General features: G+C 40.2%; 1 protein-coding gene across 1 annotated transcript in view; it reads left to right on the top strand.

Annotated features, from left to right (window-relative positions):
• LOC118795370 (XK-related protein 4-like) overlaps positions 1 to 24,647 on the top strand; it is a 68,040-nt gene extending 43,393 nt beyond the window's left edge. Inside the window, exons 2-3 of the mRNA XM_036553817.1 lie at positions 4,512 to 4,711; positions 21,796 to 24,647. Of these exons, the coding sequence (XP_036409710.1) occupies positions 4,512 to 4,711; positions 21,796 to 22,760 (1,165 nt within the window). The 3' untranslated portion in view covers positions 22,761 to 24,647. The remainder of the gene's footprint in view (positions 1 to 4,511; positions 4,712 to 21,795) is intronic.
• The last annotated feature ends 255 nt before the right edge of the window (positions 24,648 to 24,902 follow it).

The following is a 24,902-nucleotide window of genomic DNA, read 5'->3' as shown; positions in this document are numbered from 1 at the left end:
AAGAATAGTGTCCCTGTTGCAAACAAGTGAAAAAACACTGTAACATAATAGAACCAAAATGTAGTGCAGGTCCAGCTAGCAGTCACTGCTAGCTTAAATGAGTGTAATAGCGATTGATTTTATAGATCTATAGATCTATGATCTCAATAAAGTGGATGTTATGTTATCTGAACATATCAGAATATATCAATTCCAAGTGAGTTTGCAGATGTTATACCATTGCCATGCACATATTTGTTTGTGTTTGTGTGTGTGTGTGTGTTGTGTGCGTGCGTGTGTGTGTTTGTGTGTGTGTGTGCACGCGTGCGTGCGTGCATGTGTGTGTTGGGGGAGGATACAAGCTTGTCCATTTCATGACAGTGTTCCCACCAATAGGCAATGAAAGTTAAAGGAACCATTATCTAAAATTAAATAGAATAAAAGCCCCTAACTACAGAAGCAGTAATTGCTCTCTTCCAGTGTTAGTTGGTAGCCTGCCTAAGCACATTCTGATTCAATGGCGTAGACTATCCTATCCATTTTGCAGCACTCAAATAGCCCCAGGATAAAGTAGAGTATATTTGGGGGTTCTGTCTTGGCTGTTGCCCAGATTTTCACTGCTGGGTGAGTAGCAGAGTGCAGTGTTTAAACACCTAATTTCTTGTCTCCTCAGCTGTAAAGGTATGCATCAGGTATTGAAGTTAAGCTGTTTTTTTTATTTCATTCTTTCAAATTAAATCAAATTCATTGCAAATATAGGTGATTTGCATTAAATAGCTAGCAGCTTGAACAAAACTGTTTCCATTTTAAAATGAGAAGCAAATGAATTCTAATATCAGCTCGGGGGTGGGTGGGGGCAGGAGTCCAATAAACCCTCCTCATTCTCCCCGACAGGATTCAAGGTTAGTTAATTAATTGGCACTGGAGTCAGTGAGCCCGGTAGTTAAATGATTTAGGTCCACTCCTAACTCACATGCTTTAAAACATTGGGTCTTCCTGCACTAATTTAAGTCAAGCAGTTTCAGCAAAATCATAATGAAGTTTATATTAGAGAGACCACATTAGGTGGCATCAAACCAGCCCAAGGAACAAAACTATTGAGTGGACAATATTTCAAATATAGAGAATATGACTAGCTTATGTTGATGATGCCAGTCTGCTCTACATACCCCTTGCCTTATCGCTTTAGAGTGTGTAATTTTTCATTTCACGTCCTGTGCTGATTATCACTTTCTGTACATCTATTTTATTATAGCTTTTTTAATCTATCAAAGGGTGCTTGTGGGCACTAATGTGTTGCTTGTGGGTGAGAGCTACAGAAGGAATCCCAGAAAAGGTGGATATGCATGCTGATGTTGAAAGACATGGCAGTGGCATTTCAGAAATAGAACACTTGACTGTGTTACAGCCACCCTCTTACACTATTATCATAACAGTAGCACTGCACATTAGAGGCACACAGCCAGAAGCTTTGTTCCTTTGTTACATTTTAGCTACATTGCAATTATCATGTCACAAAAATATTTTTGATGTTGTGTTTTGGAAGCGAACATAGTTTAATGGTGCGCGGTAGTGTGGTACTGTATTATCACCCGGTAAGATTGATTAGAAAATTTTATTGTAGATTTATCTGCTCATTACCTTGATTGATGCTTGTTATCTGTGTAATTGCTTGCATCTGTTCATTGTTTTCAGTGGCAAATTCATGTGAACTTCAGTACTTCCATGGTACCAGTAGCTTATGTTTCATGTACATCATTCATCGTTTTCGGTAACATCACGAATATTACTACTCAAATGCTTATGTTTCATTCAAATCATTAATCATTTCTGAATGCCACAAATATTGCTTTTATACTGAGTGCTGAAGCAGTGCAAGAACTGTAAATTTGGTATTGAAAATGTATGTGATTCTTGACATTAAGCAATGTTTTCATCTTGCAGAATTCTTTTTTTGTAATTCACATGGGCACCTTTCTGTTATGGCTATGGCTAATTAAATGTCTGTGTCACATTTCGAAAACACATTTTCAATCAAATGGATGCAGTCATAATTGGTCTTATGGACAGTCACAAAACTATTGTGTGAAGAAGTATTATTCATTTGCTCATTTTAATTTTATAATTTTCATTTTAAATGAATACTGTGTCAGTATCAGAAATGTTTTTAGCGCTGAGCACACTAAAACAGTACACATTGTAAGCTTCAGGAAAAGAATATAATAGAAGCATAATTAAAAACAATACAAAACACCACTCTTAGAATTGGGGATTCTTCATACCGGCACTTCTGAAATATCCTCATGCCACTAGAATGTAAAGGAGACACATAACGTCAAGAGAGCGTCAGTTAAGCACCGTCAATTAAACCTCCTTTTTAATTAATTCTCCGGGAAGATAGTGGTGTCCGCTTCGGTGGTGCTGAAGATTGTGAGAATGGTACATGCACGCTAGACCTTCAAGGAGCTGTATGTTCCAGTTTATCTTTTAATTATTTGTTCCAGCTCAGAGCCCAGAGAGGCTCAGGAGAGCAGGAAGAGAGCTTTCAAGACAGCTTGAGCCCAGAGACGCTCCTCTCATCTCTGTGTGGGGCATGGAGAGTATATTTAGAATCACCTGAAATGAGTGCTTCTTGTCCGTAAGCCTCACAGCTGAATTCAGTCTTTGCGCTCCCGAGACTAAAAATAGCTTTGCTTAAGCGTCACTGTGCATTACATTTGCATCGGCTGCGTTGTTATTAATCTTTCTTATACAAACATCTCTGGCAGGTCCCCTGTTTAATGTCGTTGTTGTTGTGCATGTTTAGGCCTGCGTCTGTGAGACTTGAATTATTGTTGTAATTATGTGTGACAATGTGACGATGATTCAAAGATGATTATTGATAAATAAATATATTTGCTGATGTGCTAGCATATTTTTCAATTGAGTATTGGCATGATTTATATAAATCACAGTGGCACTATTTGTTTCACAGAGTGCATCCATCACTCTGAAATGATTCAGAATATGACTGAAAAAAAGATTTTGAGTGAATATGACAACAATAAAATTTATGTTTATCAGAATCATGATTTAACCTGCTTTTAGTCTAATTTTGATTTCCTGTAACACGCAGTTATTTAATTACCCAGTTTTACTTACCAAGTTTTACTTGCCCAGTTCAATAACCTTGCAATAGCAGAATCTTTCCTGAAATTCACAAACCTGGATAAAATGAAATAGTGTATTTCTTAATAAAGAACAAGACTCTAATTTACTCTAATTTTAAAGAATGGAAGTAAACATAAGCACAGGCTCTCTGGTGGAAGAAGCGTGGATCTCCTGCCTCTCAGTTTAAATGAATTGATTGCCTATCACAGCCGAGAGATCATCTAAGGGGCTTTACCTAGAAGTCAATATTGTCATCAAGCTGGAATTTAGGTCTATTAAATGCCAGCTAATGGGACTCTCAAGGCCAGAATTTAACGGCATTCATTAACATTAAGTTACAGTGTGAAGATACATTTTGGGACTCATAAATCATGTAGGTGTATTATAGCAATAACCAGCTATGTGTCAGTAAAAAGCTGTTTAGAAGTGGGGGAGTTGAGTGGTTGGTGGCCTGTCTGGGGAATGTGTGCGAGTGTGATTTTTGGGGGTGTCTGTGGGGTGATGCTGGAACATGTATTGACAAACTGGTCTGTAGTTCATTAATTAATTTTAAGCTTTCCTGAAAACTAATGAAAGAAATGTACATCCGCACTGACCAAAGTGTTACTTCAGCAGTACCAATATGTTTGTAAGTTAAATGTATAAATAAAAGTTGCTCAGTTTCATAAGTATATATTTTCCTTCTTTGGACATCCTGCACTCTACTCCACCACCTATGCTTTGTTTATTTCAGGTTTCTTGTCATACAGTCTGTAGAGGAATATTCTATTCCATATTTAGGATGTGTCTGCATAGATGTTCAAGTTATCCGTCAGGGTATCTGTCAGGTATCTGCACTGGTTAAGTGACGGTTTGACAGATGAAGTCATTAATGTCTCATACATACAGACTCACATACAGCACACAAAGAGGCAGGCTCACATGCACACACACACAAGCACACACAGAGACACACACAATCACAGAAACACATAAGTACAAACACACACACACGCAGACACACATTCACACATGTACAAGCACCAACACATACATAAACACACAGACACACACACTCTCACACACACACACACAGATACCCAGTTTAACAATTGCAGTGAATCTTTTTTCAGCTTCACATGTCAACACATTGACATGAAACGCATGCTGTCAAGTCTCTCTCTACAGGTCACCTTTTCCAACTGAGGGCATCATTGGTACCTGACAGACAGATATCTATCATTTCAGCCATTCGTAAAGAACTCCCTGCCAGTGTAGGAGGGGGGAAGTGCACGCGTAATAAAATCAGATGGAGAAGCAAAACATACCACACGGGCTTCAGGAAAGCTTTAAATTCTGTCGGGGACATGGGGTCTGAACTGGGGCCTTCGTTGTACCTGCAGGTATTTCCATACGATCTACCTGGGCATACGGAGTCGGCGGAGCAGCGAACACGAACGATGGCGGTTCTACTGGCGGATGGTGTACGAGTACGCAGACGTCAGCATGCTGCATCTGCTGGCCACTTTCCTGGAGAGTGCTCCTCAGCTGGTGCTTCAGCTCTGCATTATAATCCAGACGCACAAACTGCAGGCCCTTCAAGGTAAGAGTGCCGGGCCCGAGACCGCTCAAGCCTCCTCAGCGGTGATCTATTCTGACGTCTCCCCACTCTAGTTCAGTGCCAGCCCCTCCCGCTTATGAAACACGAAGGACATGTGCTGGCAAGTTAAGCAAGAGGTTTGCCCAGCAGTTAAGTAAACTTACCTTGCCTCAGAATTCCAGGGGGTGCTCAGTAGGAAGACTCTAATTGCAAAATCTCCATCTTATCTCATCATTTATGACACATGGAATACAAGCATGTAGATAATCACACTGATCAATTTTCTGTGTGGAAAAGTAGGCCTACACAGGTTTTCAGCATCAACGCAGCTGTATAATTATCTCTGAGTCTGAACACAGTGTAGAATGTCTGCCTAATAACATTTGAACATGTTAAATTACACTGCTCCTTTTCTTAAAAGGATGTAACTTGCAAAACAAATATAAAACTGACTGATAAAGTAAACAGTTCTAACTAGCTAGTTAACTAAAACTGCGAGGCAAGTTGGCAATGACCACCAACATTGTGGCAATGCCTATGATTTGTGCTGTTTACGGCTGTTCCAACCGATCAAATCGGGAAAAAAACAAGGGCAACAATAGTCCCGAAAATAGTGGTACACAAAGGGGAGAAGTTTAAAAAACTCACAGAGAAACTGCGACAGACATGGATCAAAAACCTCCGTCTTAAGTCTGGTGGAGCGGAGTCCGACAATACTCGTGTATGCAGTGACCACTTTGTGAAAGGTAAGGCTACAGTCATTTTGCTACCATAGGCATTGCTGCAGTGTTAGTGGTCGTTGCCAACTTGCCTCAGAACCTGCCTCCAGTTGCCAGCCCTCCATCTGGAAAGCGCGCTGGTTTGTGACGTCATATGCAAAGAACCTATGCGCAACTGACAGAAAAACATGCCTGCATCGATAAAAGAAATCGACAACCTCGGAGGCATGCGCTTCCGACCGGTTCTCGATTCCCATCCCCACACACACACACACACACACAAAGCATACACATATTCATCCACAGAACACTGTATTGCTGTTTTAGAAGTATTTTAAAAGTATTTTTCAGCGTGTTTTTTTTTTCTTTTCACTCTGAAGTCCATTAGCTGGGTAAGGATTGGTCCTGTAAAACACTATGCTGCTGGAGGCTCAGTGAATCCTCTCTTTGAAGCAGCATGCTTCAGAGACAGCTGTGGATTAGATTGACCTGTCAAAGAGTTGAGCGAGCTGATCTGAGAGCAATCCTGCCTCCGAGGCTCGCGCAGCCATGTTGGGTTCTCATCCTGGGAGTTATGGGAGGGGGTCAAGAGCAGCTTAACATGCTGCAACTATCTTCTAACTTGCCTGTTTCTGAAGCTGTTGTCATCTGGAATGTAGCCTCTCACAGACAAGGTAATTGGAAGGGGACAACCAAAGAGTGTACAATCAAAGAAGTGTAATCATTTACTCAAAGCCAGAGGGAGCGTGAATATAAATCAATTCACTGGTAAGTCTTTTTTTAATTCACCACAGGCGTATAGAAATGGCCATCTTTCTCCTACATTCCAGGAAGAAGAAATGATGTTAAACTAATCGAAATAAGCCTAGTTATACCTATCCTTGAAATGTTGTTTTATTATTACAATTATTATTACTATTATTATTATAATTATTATTATTAGTAGTAGTAGTAGTTGTAATAGTCATAGTAGTCATAGTTGTAGTAGCAGCAGTAGTGGTTACAGCATGTATTTTGTTTTTTGTTTTTGTCTCTTTTTTCCTAAAAAAAGAGGTTTGTACAATGGTTTGGTCGATTAATCATATTTTCACCTCTTCTCTGAAAACAAGCAGCATGAGTTCCATCTCTGGTGAGGAGTTGTTTGAAGCCCCCGTAATGTATGGCCCCACCGCACGTTTTACACAGAATGTATCCCCACTGGGGAGCAGTGAGTCACGTTTAATTATGCCTGGCTGTGTGGGTCCGGCCACTGTCAGAGCAGTAGGGGAGCTTCCAGGCCTGCTGTTGGCTTCCACTGTTCATGTGTCATCCTCTATCTGTTCCCACCACATGACTGCCTTTCATTTGGATTGCTGATCTGCCGGACTGTGAGGCTTGTCTGCACTTAAGAGGCAAGTCAGGCGTGTTACTGTAGTAGAACAGGTTTATCTCTTTTTTTTTTGTCCTCTGTACTATTGAGTTTAAGTGTAGCACCGTTAACACATAAAGCAAGCAATTTACAGCGATCACTGCTATGTCCTGTAGAGGTAAAGCGAGGCACTTTGGCCCAAGATCAGCTCTGTCTTTATCTCGTGGTGGAGCATTGCAATGAACATGTTTTTGCTTTTGCGCGCTGCTTTAGCTTTGAGATTACATTTTTTTTCCGCTGAGTGTGATAACATACTTGTAGCGCGTGTGTCCCTCTGATATCCTACAAGTGGGGAGCCATCTTTCAGCTGCGCGATAATCCCAGCCTCGCTTGAAAGGAGGCTTCCATTTCCATCGCACCCCTGAGAATAAAATTCCGCACAAAACTAGATGTTCTTTTGCTCTGTAAAACAGAGCTGTGCTGAATAATTCCGCAGGACTGAATGGCACCGCCTGTGCGGCCCCGTCAACCAGACGAGGTCTCCTCAGTTCACGGAGTTGTAAAGGTCTCGAGGATAGCGTTTGAGGTACACCCAGTTCTTAACACACCCCCCTGCGCCAGGACCTCAGTGCCCCTCATTGTCATGGATTGCACAGCACAATGCAGATGAGAGTCTTGAGCTTCCTGTACTTTTTTTTTTCAGGAGGGGAAGAAAGAGGGAACTATTTCAGACATCCATAAATTAATATTTGCATGAAATATGCTGTGGCAGGATAATGTGGTCAGAGGAAAAAAAAAGTTAATTGCCTTGAAAATTTTGTAGTCTGTTCATCAATGGCCCATTTCCATATGGGTGATGATAAAGAGGGGAAATTCAACAGGATTAGTAGTGAGGCAGGGACACTCACCACGCTGTGTGGTGTCATTGACCTTGGTCTGACCCACCACTTAGTCTCATTTAGTTTTACTTAACAGCTGTCTGTAAGACACACGGAACCCTGTTGTTAAATATTGCCACTGCTTGCTGCCCCACATGGCTGATTTTGTTTCTATGGAGCAGACAAGGTCAGGAGGTACCTGGGCCTTGAGGGCTGCTCTGTCCCTGTTGGCAAGGAAAAAAAAAAAGTTCATTGCTTTCAGTTCCACTATATACACCTGGCACTTCTTTGGGAAGGATTCAGTCGATACTGACAGCAGGCAGGGAGAGGTGGAAGGCGTGGCCTCTTAAATTATATTTTAAATTATATTTAAATTATATTTAAATTATATTTTGGGGTGTGAATTTCAATGAACTGTAAACTGAATCATAAATACATATTCAGGTGATTTACTCTGTTTCAGTTCATTTTGTAACTAGTCAAATGGAACTTTGTATCTCAAGTCTCAGCCACACCATAGCTACAAGAAATAGAAAAAAAAAAACTGTAAAAAAAAAAACAAATAAATAAATAAACAAAACATACCACATGCTGGTATTTGCTGGGTGTTGTGTCTCTCTTGTGTACTTGCTTGGCAAAAAGAGATCGGCTTTGGGAATTTCTAGACCTCTAACGGTAAGGAGAAGAGCAAATCCTCCTCTTCATTCTCTTTGATGCCTGTGTTGCTTCTGAAGATCTGTCTGTGTCTTCGGGGATGCGCCTCCAGTGAGATTGCGGTGATGTGCCGGACACGTTGTGTCCCTGATACGCGACCGCAGACCGGAGTAGACCGGCTCCGACGCGGAGAGAATACCAAAGCTGAAAACGCATCGCTTGTACCTGGGCTAGTCTGATCAGTTAAAGCCCACTGACTCATTTATCACTCCGTGTTTTGAGCTGACAGCTATTAAGTCTGAGGTAGTTTTTTTTGTTGTTGTTACTTGTTTGCTTGCGTTTTTGTGCAGCGTTGCTCTCCTTGATGTTGTCACTTTGCACATTTTCAGCTGAGGAACAAACGTGTGGTTAACTGTCATGAGTCAGCTGATGTCAGGCAGCGTTCAACACAATGCATTTCATGTATATTCCTATTGGGTTTGCTAATTCCTCAAGAGTCTTTTTTTTTAATCTCTTCGTGAAGTTACCATGGTGACAGTTGTTTTTCACAAGGAGTCAGCTAGACTTCCATTGTGTTTCTCCCTCTCTCTTAAGTCTACAGGGGAAAAAAAAATGTTACCATTTTGACTTCCAGACCTATGAGAATATCTTATTTGGCAACCCCCCCCCCCCCCCCCCCAACGCAGATGCTCATGTCTTATCTTTCGGCTGGCCAGGTCTGTTTGTCCTCCCCCCGAGGAAGTTCTTAGAGCACAGAGGTCTCCACCGCCTCTCCACGTGGCTGAGTCAGACCTCAGTGCCTCACTGTGTCTGTTACCCCAAGTGCTGCAAAACACCCTGTCGTGTCATCAGCGTGTCGTCAGCATAGCGTTGCATCATTGTTGCAACGCGGGATCTGTGTAATGTGTTGTTTTGAGGATCTGAGGTGGTGATGGTGGTGATGGTGGTGGTTGCAGTCTGGGCACCATGGTACCTCCAGTTCAGAATTCTCAGACGGAAAACTCTGTTTCTGTCTCAGGCGGAGTTCTCTGCCAAAATGGACTGTGGAACATCATATTCACTTACCTCCTTGCTGTTGAGTTGTTGATGTGATCATCTTGTCAGAATTTGCCCTTTGAAAGAGTGTGCAGAATGGAAAAGTTTTCATTAAGCAAATGTTTCTTAAGTGCATGTTTCTGTGTTTCCAAAAGTCAGAGAATTGCTACAATTGCACCACAATTGCTGCAGGCCTCACCTTTTCTCCAAAGCGTCTTTGAGTCCTTTCTATTTGGGGCTTGCAGAAAGCAGTTTGCTTAATGTAAGTGAAGCACAGGCTTTCTATTGTGACTCAGAAACCATTATACCAAGTGGCACAGCATGCAGTGCTGTCACAAGAGGCCAATCCACCACATGGCAAACTGTAAAAATGTGGGATGTCCATGCCGGATGGTCCAGGCTCCAGGTCCAGTAGCCTTGTAGTTGAAGCACAATGTTCGGAAATAATCTCAAGGACAGAGCAAGTTAGGAGTATCACATTACTAAGACCAACTATTGGAGAACACTGCCACATCCAAATGGTTCGAACTGAATTGGCTGCTATGACACTAGCTGCTGTTAATGGTGCTTTTTCACCACCATCATTTTCAGTTTTCTGAACCTGAATTCTTGAATTGAATTAATAATGGCGTAATATGGGTATTCACTGTAACTATCCTGAATTTTGATTTTCACAATTACAGTGGTCACTGAGATTAAAAAGTAATAGTAATAGTAATAGTAATAGCTGTTTAAATGTATATTCAAATGTGAGGGCAAAGGGCTATCATGGTTTGATTGAATGCCCCAAGCATACAGTTTTAACTGATAATCCACTCTTACTTTCCCTCTTCAAATGCACTGCTATAGGTTTCTGATTTGCTTGTCCTGGTTGTAACCAGTTTTATTATTATTATTATTATTATTATTATTATTATTATTATTGTTGTTGTTGTTGTTGTTGTTAATTTAGCAAACCAAAATCAAAAATGCATTCAGCTCATTTGCAAATGGGTTGAAATGATTAAGTCGACTCCTCTGTATTGTTCTTGGTTTGATCGTTTGAATTTGCGTCCTGGTTGGAGGCACTGCCAGGGTTTCCCATACAACTCCAAACAATCCCCAACCACAGTTCTACATGAATAAATCAGTCAAATTAACAAGATGAGTAAGTGTCATTAGTGTAAAATTGTTAACATGGCGAGTCATCCTATATATGACCAAATGAATTATGTAATAGCTTATAATGTGTGTCACCTTTATTGGGTGATGAGTGAAGAAGTAATACAGGGGTGTGTCGTTATTAATTCATTCATTCATTATATAATTCATTCATTGTATTTCAGTTGTATATGTTTGGGCAAAGCCCAGCACCATTCTTTTGTTACAGAAAGTGCAGCGTGCATGTTAAGTACAATATTTAAAATAAAATAATAATATTTAAGTTAATTAACAAACTGATAAAAAACAGCACAATAGTGTTTAGTGTAGATTGATATGTTTTCACAATGCAGTTACATTATTGGCCACTTCTTGATGAATTGACGTACTGGGTGATGAATTAGGCCCAGCTTCACAGTCATCACATTTTACAGAGGAAAAAATCTTCTTCATTTTCTTCATATCATTTAAATGGCAACACTCACACAACTCCCAACACTTTCGAACCAGTATTACAGTACAGGTCTAGATTATGGTTAGTCCATAACCACTGGCTGATCTAGTAATGTAATGTAGTACATAATGCACTGTAGAGAGTAGAGGTGTGCATGTCCTGTGAAGTCAGATCAGAAGTCAATCCAATCTGAGTGGTCATACAGCAGAAGGACAGAGACTTATGACAACAATAAAAACAGTGCAAAACCCAACTGGCAATCTTTAACTGAACTTTTTTAAACCCTGTAAAAACCCAGTGGTGGGGAAGCTCTATCACAGTGATTCAACTTAACTTCAGTTTGGGGTGTATTCATGTTTTTCAGGGTAGATGTATTTAATTGAAAACGATTATTCAAGGAATGTTTTCACACACTTTGTGTAAATGCATACCAAAAATTACTATTAGTAAAATGTATCTACACCTCGTATAATGTGAAAAATATACTATTATTAAAGGTTTATTCATCTTAATCCAAAGCAAAGGGTTCTAGCAAAATATTTATGAATTCCTAATGAAATTAAAGTAGATTAAAGTAGCATGATAGAACATTTCATGTTATACCATGGATTCTGTATTGTGGATAGGTTGGATAGACTCCTTGGTAACACATAATACCGCTTTGAAAGATATTATTGTAGGTTATTGTATCAGTTTTCCACAAGGTTGTTTTCTGCTTTGCTGAAAGATCATTTTGGCTGGCTAACAATTTACAGATTTTGCTCCAACCCCTGCAGTCTTGCAAGGTGTTCCTTTGATGATGTTGCCATGATTTGTACATAATCCTCAGCTTGCAAGGATTCCATGCCATGAGGTTCCATGCCATGTGTTAGAATGAAGCCATCAATTTACATTCATAACAGAACAGGTTTTCATTTTATCCCTGGACTCTTTGACGCTGTATGTGAATGTGCATGTACATGGTAGCATTACATGCCAGTATCAAATTCTAAGGAACAACTTAACTCAAAATGTCCGGTAATATGAATACTTAGCGATATTTACTTTTTAAGTAAGTTATGCAGGCATGCTTTCCTGTGTATTTGGACGTGCTAAATTACCTGGTTTCCAAAGAGGGTGTTAAAAGAGCACACACATAGCCAGATGCTTGTCACTTCTCTCAGTAAGCATCAGGCCCTGAAAGTGAATGCTCAACAATTGAACTAGTATTAAACAGTTGGCATTTGCCATTTACGGTATGCCAAATGCCAATGCCGCAAACAGTAGTAATACTATAATCTATGACCTAAGATATATGTTTTTTACGTCTCTCTTTGGAAGCCTAAAATAAGGTACAAAGAGAACTAAAGAGGTCCAATAACTAAGCCAAGGTGGACGTCTGCTCAGTATGATTCCTAGGACAGTTGCTAGGCAAATTGAGATAAGCTTTTACCAACTGTCTCACAGGTTTTGGGGACGAGGGCAATCAGTCCATTTCTAGGCAGCATGTGTTTAATAAATCTTTGTAGATATGCATATTGTAAAGACTCAAGCAAAGACATCAAACACATATTCAATTCTTTTAGGTATATTACCATTATCATTGTTGCTGTTAGTAGTAATAGTAGTAGTAGTTGCAGTATTGTCTTTAATATAAAAATACTGTGGTAAAAACTGTTTAAATAGATGCTTAGAATTGTGTTAGAATATTACAACATTTAAATAAAGAAGTCACTGGAGTGGGCTTATAAATACGAAGTTTAATTGCATGTGGTGTGTATGGCACGAAAAGGCATTACCGTGATTCTGACAGCAAAGGCAGTGCCTCCCATTGTGGCGATTCACAGGCCATCGTGGTTGAGGGTGCTCAAGGAGGTCAACATGAGGCTGCGGTTTGCCATGGTTTACATAACCGCTCTCCTGAATTACTGCAGACTCTGTAGAAAGAAGCAAGGAAGAGCGTTACATCACCTCCTGACTGCACAGTCCAGGAGCTGGGTACTCATTCACGGCAGGTTCCTTCAAAACCTCGCGGGAGCCAGCAAACACGGACACAGAGAAACGCACACGGACACACACACACACACACATACATGCACACACACACGCACACAGAGGCGAAACTGCCGTGGAATAAGAATTACAGCCCTAGTCTCCTGCCACTGTTCTGCTCCACCAGCTAATTATCCCACTTCAGAAAGTAGTGATTAAATCCTTTTATCCTGCTCCACCACCTAATGGGCTGGCTATAATTTAACTGGTTGGAAAAAAAAGAAGAAAGAACCATTCAATATATTTACCAAGGGTTGATGCTCTGTTGTGGTTCATAGTTTGTCATACTGTGTGTGTTAAATCCTAATGTCTGTGACCTGCGAAAGTAGGATTTTATCTAGACCCATGACACAATGTACTAATGTCCCAGCTTCAATCATTTATTTAGAAATAATGGCTAAACCTAAGATAAATACATTGATAGTAACAATCAAGAGATACTACTGTATATATCAAATTCAATGTTAATAATAAAATGCAGATGACATTCGAGGCAACATTGTTAATATGTTGTCTTTACCAAAGATCACCTTATGTGTTATTGTTTATGTGTTATTATATTCTTAGTTGTTCTCTTGTCATAATCATACATGACACATTATTAATTACAGGAAAACCACCATTACTCAGAGTTTAAATGCATAGATTCTATTCAACCTTAACATCTTCTGACACAAACTTATTCTTTGTGACCTCTTTGAATCTGTTGCATTTAACTTCATACTGAAATTCTAAGCTACAACAATACATAGCACAGGAAAATATTTCTAATTGAACTGGCTGACTTACATGAGGTGTAAGGTGTTGTGCTTTCAAAATGTTTATAGGCAATATTTCATTGTATTAAATAATGCTAGCATTACTCATGGTTAGTTTTCTCAACAGTATAAACATGTCAAATTGAGGCATTCGGTATATCCTCCAGTCAAAACACACATTTGTAAAAACCTCAGAAGGTTGTGAACATCGCTGTGTCAGTGAATCGAGTGCATACTGGATGGATCCAGAAGGGAATGAAGGATGATAATGCATACTGTACCCTGTAGTGCTACCTGCACCACTATTAAGAAATAGAATGCAGATTTGTGTTGTTCATAACAGCAGCAGTACAAAGTGTGTGTGTGTGTGTGTGTGTGTGTGTGTGTGTGTGTGTGTGTGTGTGTGTGTGTGTGTGCGTGCGTGCGTGCGCGCGCACAAGAAACCTGGCATAGTTTTCAAAGTAATGAGATTTTTTCTTCCTATTTAATTGTGTTTATCTAGCCTGTGTTCCTGTCTGATAGCTAACATTTGAGCTTCACACTTTTAAAAACACTTTTAGCTCACAATTCCTTCTTGCTAAAAGTGTTTGGTTTTGCTCTGCACTTAACCGCCATTACTGTGGAATATTTTTATACTTAAATGCAGTAATAAAGAACACCGGAACCTTGTTTAGCTCAAAAAGGCTAATGTTACCGAGTAGGTTGGCACTCAGGCTGGCATTTGGTGTTCATTGTTCTCACCCGCCCTTACCGTTACCAGTGCTTTGCATTTTTTAAAAACGTCTTTCCCCTGAACACGGGATAGGCTTTGCTCGTTTCATTCTTCATTACAGCAGTACAGAACACAAAGTGGCTCACACACTCCAGGTTATTTACTTTCTGTTCCTGCTGTTGTTATTGTGATAACGATAAAGAGTCTGCAGTCAGCTCATATTGTTGGGGCTGCTTCCTGCCTATATAGCAGACCAACTCCGTCAACTCTGTCAGCAATGCCTTTGGAAACATGCCAAATTGGCACAATCCACAGTTTAGACCATGTACATGCACAACCAATTTAGCAAAATGACAAGCTGTTCTGAGCCTGAGAGCATAAATGAAGGGCATATGTGAAAGTGTCAAAAGACACCAAAGATTAAATATCATATTAGGAGCTTTTGTGAGCTCACCTGTTTCATATAGACATGAAAATATGATACAGTATAACACAATTTTCAGTGTTTTTGATGGCAATGAACTGTCCAAAAGTTGCTTATCTTCAGGCAGGAATTATAGTTTAAATTTTCAGCATGGAAGTATGGCTCAACATATAAGTTTTGAAGTTTTGATGATGAATGTGCATACAATATCCATTCCATGTATCTCATGGGTATATGTTTATTTATTTATTTTACCTGATACTCCAGTCTTATTGTGCACAGTAAAATCATGTGTCTGTTTAACATGCATCATATACCTGTTTTCATGTAAATTCTAATGTGATTACTATTATTGAGTTAGACCATGAAATGATTTCATAAAGAATAAGTTATATAAAAACCCATTCAGCAAATAAAGATTTCCTGACAGTAAAGACTGATATATCTCAAAGATCAATTTTTCTAAGCCAGTGCACTCTTCTAAAAGCTCCTTTTTAGCATCCAGAATATTGTGTGATGATGAAGTAGATGTCTACATATTTCCAGACATCAATATGACTAATCCATCATAGAGGACAGTTGCCCTTATTGTTTCACAATATTAAATTCCATATTATCTAATTTAATGGTTTTATATGCCAAAACAAATCCCCATGAATCAATCAGATTCACTTGCACATTTCATGAAGCAACCCTTACGAGAGCATTTGGGTCCTGAAATTTCTGAAATAACAAACTGTGAGTGTGAGGCTAGGAGATAGAACTCTTCGATTATGCTCCTGTATGATTGCATATTTATATGCATTTTTTGCCTGGTATAATCATGTGGAATATACAAGGTGTTGTCTGGTAGTCTGTGTGTAATTGAAGTAAAGAAATATAAAATGGGCAGACAATATATCATAATGTATATGTAATCTTTATACAAAAGATATATTACTCTGACGTTGAGTATATTTTATGAGTTTAAAAAGCTTGCTGGTTCGATTCCACACTGCCGTACTGCTGTTGTACCTTTGGGCAAGGTACCTAACTAATAATTACATATAAAGGCATAACATTGTAAGTTGCTCTGTGTAAGAGCATCTGCTGAATGACAATAACGTAATGAGATACAAACATTCATATTTTACAGAAGGACAGACGGGATATGAAATCAACTACTTCATGTCATAGGTCAAGCCGATTATACGTCGGACTGTGGCACCTTCCTTTGAATCTGACAGTGAGTTGGATCTATTTATCTCCATATGTCACAGTGGTAAGAGGGAAAGGTAATTTGTTAGCCAACCTATAATGTTTGCATCATATTTGTCCCCGACAATAGAAAATGTACTGTTTGTGGGTCCCCCACCTATTCAAATGAAACATATATCCTTGGTGGCCAGATATGTTATTAATTTTCTGGATTTCTCACACATTCTTGTCCAGATTTGAAAATAAGTTCTATGTGGGTTGCGTGGGTTGAAAAGCCACAGTGTGTCACCACCGTATATCATACATACTGTATTGCAGTATTTGCCCCCCATTGAATATTACAGTATTTGCCTGTCATTCACAATTTAGCATAGAACTGGTGTCAGCCTTGTGTGAGAGTATTTGTCAAAAACTATCAGGACACAATGGTCAACTACACCATTGGAGCACCTTGACCAACTTTTTCAATTTTATATGTGTCTATTTTTGATTATTTGTTTTTAATTCAGGAAAGCGGCTCTATGAATGGTAGTGTCCCTTTTTGAGGTACTCACTGATTAATGGGAGCTTATTGCTCAGTTAATCGGTGAGGGCCTGATGACAGTAGTTTTTACATATATGCATATTTGACCAAATGTGTCATTCTACATTTTCCAGCAAAGTTTCTGCTTATTTAAGTTCCTGCTCATTAAATATATTAAAAGGAGGGAGTAAGAGGGTTTACAGATTTGTACAATATGAGGGCAAATAGGACGAAACCAAGACTGATTTTCTGCCAACTTTGATAACTAAGGCACACAATGGTTCTGTCCTTTCTGATGTACCAGCGCTGAAGAGAAAAGGGAAAGCTGTTTTTCTGAAACCATCCAATATGGCTTTGAAGTGAAAGTAATTAAAGAGCATGACAGTCAGCACATGTTCAAGTCTGATAACAATGTAATTGACTGTAATGGTCCCCAATGTTAAAGGGCAAGAACCAGGAGATGAGACTGAAATTGTATTCAGCTTCCACAAATTATTGACTTTCTCATGCTTACAGACACAGTGTTGCACGTGTCCCAGTTTGGATAACTTCATCGGAGAGCTTCTTATAGATGTAAGAATTCAAGCTGGTTATAAACCAGTAGAAAAGCACAATTAAGTATTCGTATAACCTGCAGATAATCTGCAACAAATGAAGTATTTTACATGTCTCTGGTCAAGCCACCATCGTTTTGTGTCTCAGTTGTGTCTCAGTTTCTGAAAATGGTTATTCCAATAATAACTCCAATAATAAAACATGAATTATTACATGTGTGTAGAAACATTCTTATGAATGTCCTAGTGCCCGCTGGTTATTATCGTAATCACAAAGTCATTTAGCCATTGTGTCCCGGTAGATACTTTTCTAATCATTATATTCTATACCAGTCAGTTGCCTCATTTAAACCCTAAGTGTTACCATGTTAACAGGCTTACTATCCTGAATTGTCATCTTCATTCTCAGCCGCTGTTCGTAAATTACATTCTGCTCTCTTCCCTCCAAGAAACACACATCTTTGTTTTCAGTGAAAACTGCTTAGAGGGGCCACAGGACAAGCTGAAGATCTATTACCCGTGTCTGTCAAGGGAATTATTTCTTTTTCTTGCTGTTTGTTTTCTGATCCTAAAATAGTTTTTTGTTCTTAATTAAGGGCCCAAAAATCTAAATAAAATCTTTGTAGCTCATGTAAAAGATTAGTACCAAACAAAAATCCAGTTAATTGCAATTAAATTCAGTATGATTTTTAAATATATAGGCTCTATTGTATAAGCGAATATTTAATTCATCAAAATATTACATAGATTGTGAACAAATAGCTCGCATTTAACCATTTGCTTCTTAAGTGTTATTAATTGCACTCCAGTAGATTATAATTACTCTCCTCATTGGGTGTAATTATCCCGCTTTGTAATGGAATAGCTATTCTACAGCTAACCTCTTCTCTTATGACTTTTTTTTTTTTTTTAAGATAATAGTTCTTGCTTCTCTGCAGTTAGTATGATATTGTGTGCAATCAGTTGAATAGCAGCTTATTTGGAGAGATCAGCTTTTGATGCTTCGGAGAAGAACGATATTAAATGATCCTGTTACTTGACTGAATCACTGTCGCTTGGAGATCATTTTTGTACTCTTTTCTGACAAAGCCTGAATTCTGAGTGGCCCTCGCTGTGCATCAGATGTAATCTAGGAAGTCTTTGTGGAAGTTATTTCAGACCTGAAATAACTGAATCATATTTTTACTTATTTATTTATTTATTGCCTATTTTTTAGCACCCTCAAATCAGCTGTCCTGTATCTATGAATTGGAAAAAAAATCCTTTGATGAAATAGTAAGTGTTTTTTTTTATATATATACTGGGAATTTTGCTTCATTATGTTCATTACAGGATTGAACTAGTACATGCCAAGTTACAGGATTCCATTCCAATGAAGCACAGAGAGAGCCTTTTGGGGAATTTATTACATTGAGGGCTTGGTTACATAATTTAGTATTATTCCTTTGGAATAGTCCTTGATCAGTTGGTGTAACATGTTGGTGTTACGTGATGTGTTGCAAATACTTTAGTGCAGCCTCGGTGCCCGGAGAAAATACAGAGGGGTGCTCTTGCAATCCAGGGGGGGCACAAAACGTCATATCTGAAAAAAAAACAAAATAAATACTATAAGGAGACAACAGGGGGTGCTCTGTGGTCTGTCTGGGGGCGCAATGCAGCCCTGGTTCAGTGTAACATTTCATTTCAATATTTTTAATGATAGACTTATTTTTGCCACCATTTTTAGAGAATGTCTGTTTTGTACACTGAAAGCAAATTAGTGATGCCACATACAGTGTTTGCATGTTTCTTGTCACAGACATTACATTTGTAGAATATGAAATCCAACATTATTGCTTGTATAACATAAACAATGACAATAGGTATTATTGTTTTTGCCATTATTCTTCTTAGTGTTATTTTTTCAGTTTACTCCATAAACAAAGGTGAGGATCTCACAGCAGGTGTTTAGGGAGGCTCTGCTCTTGTTTTAGGAAGAGGGGGTGGTTACACTCAAAAGTCAAAAGTCATCATCCAGCTTTGCTTGCAGCCAAGGCAAGCATCTTTCAGGCGTCTTGCATCACAGACAGGCCGAGTGGAGCTTTGTTGTAATAACAATCAATGAAAGGGATCACTCTCTCTAATTTCACCCCCAAAATGGTCTCATTGGGATTGTAATGCGGGCAGGCGGCGGGATAAAGATTTATGAGGAGTTTCTCACCGGGGTTATTGATGGTGAAGTGGAGTAGGCTAAACCGGGGTCAGGAGTGACAGCTCCACTTGTTTTCATTTCCTCTGTGTGCTTTTCCCCATGCTCTTAAGAGGTGAATAAAAGACGGAGTGTATTTGTGTGTTAAGTGGGAGGCCTACCTTTCTAGCACAGTGGAAGCGTAACGGATGCACTGTTTATTACCGCGATAAATTGCACTTCATATTACACCCTTTTTTAAAAAAAAATGACAAACGTGAGTTATTGACCTGCGCTGACTGATTGCTCGTCTGAAAAACGGATTTCAGAGCTCAATATCTCAAAGTAAATGAGTGAGGAGGGCATGGTCTCAATCCGTCAGGTTTTAATGTGAGATGAAACAATGAATGAAATCTCGCCCTGCTGATGTGATTTTTCAGCTTTTTACGCTCCCTGTTCGGTCTAGTTCCTCTGCCTCAAGCAGTGTTTGTTTTGTAATTAAACCTCCTGTTTACCCACTGCTTTCTGCAGCTGCTGATAGCAATCCTTCAAATGAAGAGATTGCTGTATCACAGAGAAAAAGTGCATAAACGCTTCAGTTTAGAAACTGGTTGTATGCTCAATTAAACAGGGGTAGTTTTATGTTAGTGAACAATGGGCTTTAAGTAATCTTATCTTGCCTCTGAAGAAAAATGAGTTCTGTATGTTTTGAGACACGGCTGACACAATTTAGACTCAAAAGAACCCCAGCTGTGTTGATACGAACAGATCACGTTTAATTATTCTTGACTTGACACGGTGTTCCTGTGATCTAAGGCCTGTGACAAAGAATATTTTCGCATGCCTTAGATCATTTATTCCCTCAATGGATTCAGACGGAAACAGCTTGGCATGTTTGACCGGCATAACAAATAGATCTTTTTTTTCTTTGGTTGTATACATTTAATGAAAGTACTGTTATGGATTTTTTTTGCACGGTAATAGGCAACTCTGTTGTGCTCAGCCATTGTTAGCAATAGATAAACTACATGGCCCAGACAATAAGCCTCTCTGAGCTCAAAAATGCAGCATTTGCAATGGCAGATTAAGCCGAAAGAGGCAGAGGAAATGTTCGTATTTCTTGAATTTCATTTTCATTGAGCCAAGGCGAAACATGCTCAGGGTCAGCCTCTCGCACATACCCACATGGGAAATTTGTATTCAGCCCTGTATTGAATGCACTGTGTTAGTCAGTTCATCTCTGTCCCAAGAAGGACAGGGGCTGAAACATCCCACGCAGACATAGATGCTCATAGATCTGTACGGCTATGATGTTTCATTACAGGGTGGACGTGTCTCCCTATCTCTGGTGTACAGAGATTAATTTGCTTTTGTAATTCCCACATACAGGGCCTTGACCTTGCCCTTGAATAGCCTGATTAAAATGTTGCCTTACATAGGCTCCCTGGTAGCTTAGTGGTTAAGGTGTTGTCTTTGTGTACATGCTGAGCTCTACAGCCATGCTTTGATTGTCAGCCAGTAATGACTAGGAGACCTTATTGGAAAAACAAATTGGCTTGGTTTCACCAGCAATAGCGGTGGGTATATCAGCAGGGGCTGCTCATCTCGCCACTCTCAGGCAATCTTTGACTCATCAGGCTTCTGCAGGTTGGCAATTGGCTATTAGCTCACTGTTGTGTGCTGGGTGACTTGCAGTGTGAAAAATAAAAAAAAAGTCGCAGTTGTGTGTGTTGGTATGTGAGTGTATAGGAGGATTGTATTTGCTACTCCCTATTACTCCTTCACAAGAACAGTAGTTGCCGTGGTGAGACGAGCAAAACCTCTCCAATGGGCAAGTCCAAAATAGGGTTGCATAAAGGGGAAAAACAATAGGAGATATTCTTACATCCTGTATGTACGTATTTCTACTTGAATGTGAGTGTTTGTGTCCTGTAACTTTTGGGTTGGTGCTATTGAATCTGTGGTGTCCTGCAAAGCTACCTGCGAAGAGGTACCTCAGATGTGAACCTGCTCTCCCACTGATGACTTGGGAGCCCTGCCAAAGGAAGAGGCTGCAAAACATCATTGTAACCGTGGCACCAGGACTCTCTGTGGAAGCCAGTCAATTTAGCTACTACTATTAAGACAACTCCTAGAGGCAGCTTGTTGCGGACTGAAGCTGTGTTAAATTAATTGTAATGCAAAAAATACATACAGCCACAGCAGATATATTACTATTATATCATAAATATCATATGTATTATATTATATTATACTATATATTAAAAGAAAGAAATCCTGTCTCCCAGTTTAGAAGTAATATTCTAATTCTGTGCTGGTTTCATTTGTATAGAAATGTCAAAACGTTAAATTGCACAATACCCATGCTTGTTATAGAAGTCTAAGTACTGTATTATACATTTATAACCGATGTATCAGTGACATTCACAGAACGAGTCATTTCTGAGATTTCACAGACCTTAAATGCGGTTTGTCCTTGCCTTTTCTCCCCAGGTCTGACGGCAGCCGCCTCTCTGGTGTCACTGGCCTGGGCTCTGGCCTCATACCAGAAGGCCCTCCGTGACTCCAGAGACGACAAAAAGCCCATCAGCTACTTGGCTGTCATCATCCAGTTCTGCTGGCACTTCTTCACCATCGCCGCCCGCGTCATCACCTTCGCGCTCTTCGCCTCCGTGTTCCAGCTCTACTTCGGGATCTTCATCGTCCTGCACTGGTGCATCATGACCTTCTGGATCGTCCACTGTGAGACGGAGTTCTGCATCACCAAGTGGGAGGAGATCGTCTTCGACATGGTGGTGGGCATCATCTACATCTTCAGCTGGTTCAACGTCAAAGAGGGCCGGACCCGCTGCCGTTTGTTCATCTACTATTTCGTGATCCTCTTGGAGAACACTGCCTTGAGTGCCCTCTGGTACCTGTACCGGATGCCCCCGAGCACCGACGCCTTCGCCATCCCCGCCCTCTGCGTCATCTTCAGCAGCTTCCTGACTGGAATAGTCTTCATGCTCATGTACTATGCCTTCTTTCACCCCAACGGGCCGCGGTTCAGTCACTCGCCCAGCTGCACGCTGGAGGACACCACCGTCACCTTTTCGTCCCTTCCCGCCGAGGGGGCCACCAACTCCCTGCGGGCCGGCCAGACCCGGGGAACTCCCGTGGCAGCGGCGGCGGCGGCGGACAGGGATCCCAAATTCACGGAGAGGGACGGCTGCGTGCCTGTGTTTCAGGTGAGGCCCACTGCCCCCTCCACGCCATCCTCCCGTGCGCCGCGGATAGAGGAGACGGTGATTAAGATAGACCTGTTCCGGAACAGGTATCCCGCGTGGGAGAGGCACGTGCTGGACAGAAGTATACGGAAGGCCATCCTGGCCTTCGAATGTTCTCCCTCTCCTCCCCGGCTCCAGTACAAAGATGATGCTCTGGTCCAGGAGCGTCTGGAGTACGAGACCACGCTGTAGCCCGTGGGGGGTACCTGTTATGGAAATATATGAATATAAATACAAAAATTTAGACGATCAATTTGGGTTAACAGCAGGACTGTGGCAATAAATTAGTTGCTCTCTCTATAAATAGCATTGAGCCATGATGTTGATTGTCATGGACAAAAGTAGGCACGATTTATTTGTTGATGAAATGATTTATCAATGTTTTTTAATGATTTTTTAGGTAACTTAGTTGCTGTTGTTGTTGTTGTTTTTATCTTATATCTGTCAGGGAATACCTTAACCAGTAAAAGGCCACATTTTCACCCGACTGAAACCCCCTGATAAATACAAGGCTGATCTCACAGTTTTTCCCTGGGTCTTTGAACAACTGTGACCACTTAAGACAAGCCATGGCTTAGCAGAGTGGCTGCAGCTCCAGTCATCTCCCTGTACAGAAAATTACTATAGATAGGCTTCCTTTGTGACCTCAGGTTGAGAATGTTCAATCAATTATCTGAGCTGGCTATTCAGTGATTCCCTACACTGAAATTACAATTCCGGATATAGTTCACAAAAACAACACATCCATAAAAATAGCCTGCTCCTCGATACAGCAGACACAACTGTCTTGTGGTATATTGTATCACTGTTCTTGTGGCGAAAACAAAATTCTACCTGTTATTTGAGTCAAACGGGGGACCAAATTGAGATGAATATGAGTGGACCTACGTGCTGTAATTAATATAGAGGATACAATTGTGACCTTGCAAGTTTAGAGGATAATAAGAGCTGGGCCTGTGTGCGCTGTTACGGTCAGCCATCTCCCTCTTAGTGCCAAAAGCTCAGTTACTGTTGCGTCTCACAGACTCTGGGTCACCGCCAAGCACTGTAACTGGAAGCAGTAACCAGATTGTCATTTACTTGAATTTGAGGGGGGTAAAAAAAAGTGCTTGGTCAACTTTCTCACCTGTGCCACCCAAAATGGCACGCTCATGTGGAGGTTCTTGAGGTCAGACTCTGCTGTTAAATTTTCCACCGGGAGGAAGAACACCGGCAGCGGAAAACCCATCTCTGGCAGCTTCAGCACACAGCCTCGTATGTGGGCTTTCAGGCTGATGACGAGTCTGTGAGCTGCACTTGGACACATGCGGAACGCGTCAGAGAAAGAAAGGGAATCAGCCGTGCATTTTTCCTGCCAAACTCGCACATCACAACACATGGAGCCATTCCACCATTAGGATTAAAGATGCAGCATTCCTTTTTACATGATATGTGACTAGTTGCGTGAGTGTGAAAATGACACGGGTACCTGGGTTAACCTCTGCTTTCTTTGGCGTTTTGGTTTACTTGTAGCTACCATTCAGTACAAACAAAAAAAAAAAGAAAAAATGATATCTTATGCATTTGAAGCACTTAATGTGCACTTTGCTGCTCTACTTTACACAAGACCAAGTAAGGGCTTAAACCAGTAATGTCATTGAAACAGCCTATAGCCAACCTTATGAAAAGCAAATGTGTTGAGCGGGACTTGACAGCGGCTGAAAAAATAGCGCTGAAAGTGTTCTGAGTAAAATTTCAGACATGACTACTTTGGACGGCATATCTTTTAAAAAATGAATACTGTGTCTTTAATCCTGGTGAAGGATTCACCACAGAAAGGAATGTTGTTACCTTCCTCTCCAGTTTTAGGTCACAACCCACTCTTTTGAAAAGGATGAAAAGGTAAACTGCGGAAGCAAAAGCAAGCACAAAAAGCTGTCATGAGGAAAGATCACTGCGCTGTTGGTGGAGTTTTCATTTCCCTCATTACATGAAGACACATGAAAGAGGAAAAAAAGACTTAATACCTTCCCCCTGCTATTAAATGAGTTATATGTGATGTAACACCTCCTATACACATTGATTTATAATTATATTGATTAGCTGGCTAAATTGTTATATATAACTGGTTATTCAGAGTACAAATAATGGCTTATCAGAGAATATTTGCTTGTGTTTTTACTTTTGTTTGTGCTGCTGTTTCACAAAATGTATGTATTTTTTTCTCATCCATAGTGGATGCTGGCAGTAATTATCACATCATCACATACTGTCTTGTTCCTATATTCATATGTCTGATATACAATCTCTTTTGCCCCAGGTATTCTAGTAAATCTACAGAGGAGCAACCTCTAA

This window comes from Megalops cyprinoides, chromosome 2 (assembly GCF_013368585.1).
Source record: "Megalops cyprinoides isolate fMegCyp1 chromosome 2, fMegCyp1.pri, whole genome shotgun sequence".
In the NCBI taxonomy this organism is placed as follows: domain Eukaryota; kingdom Metazoa; phylum Chordata; class Actinopteri; order Elopiformes; family Megalopidae; genus Megalops; species Megalops cyprinoides.
This window is presented reverse-complemented; position numbering and strand designations above follow the sequence as displayed.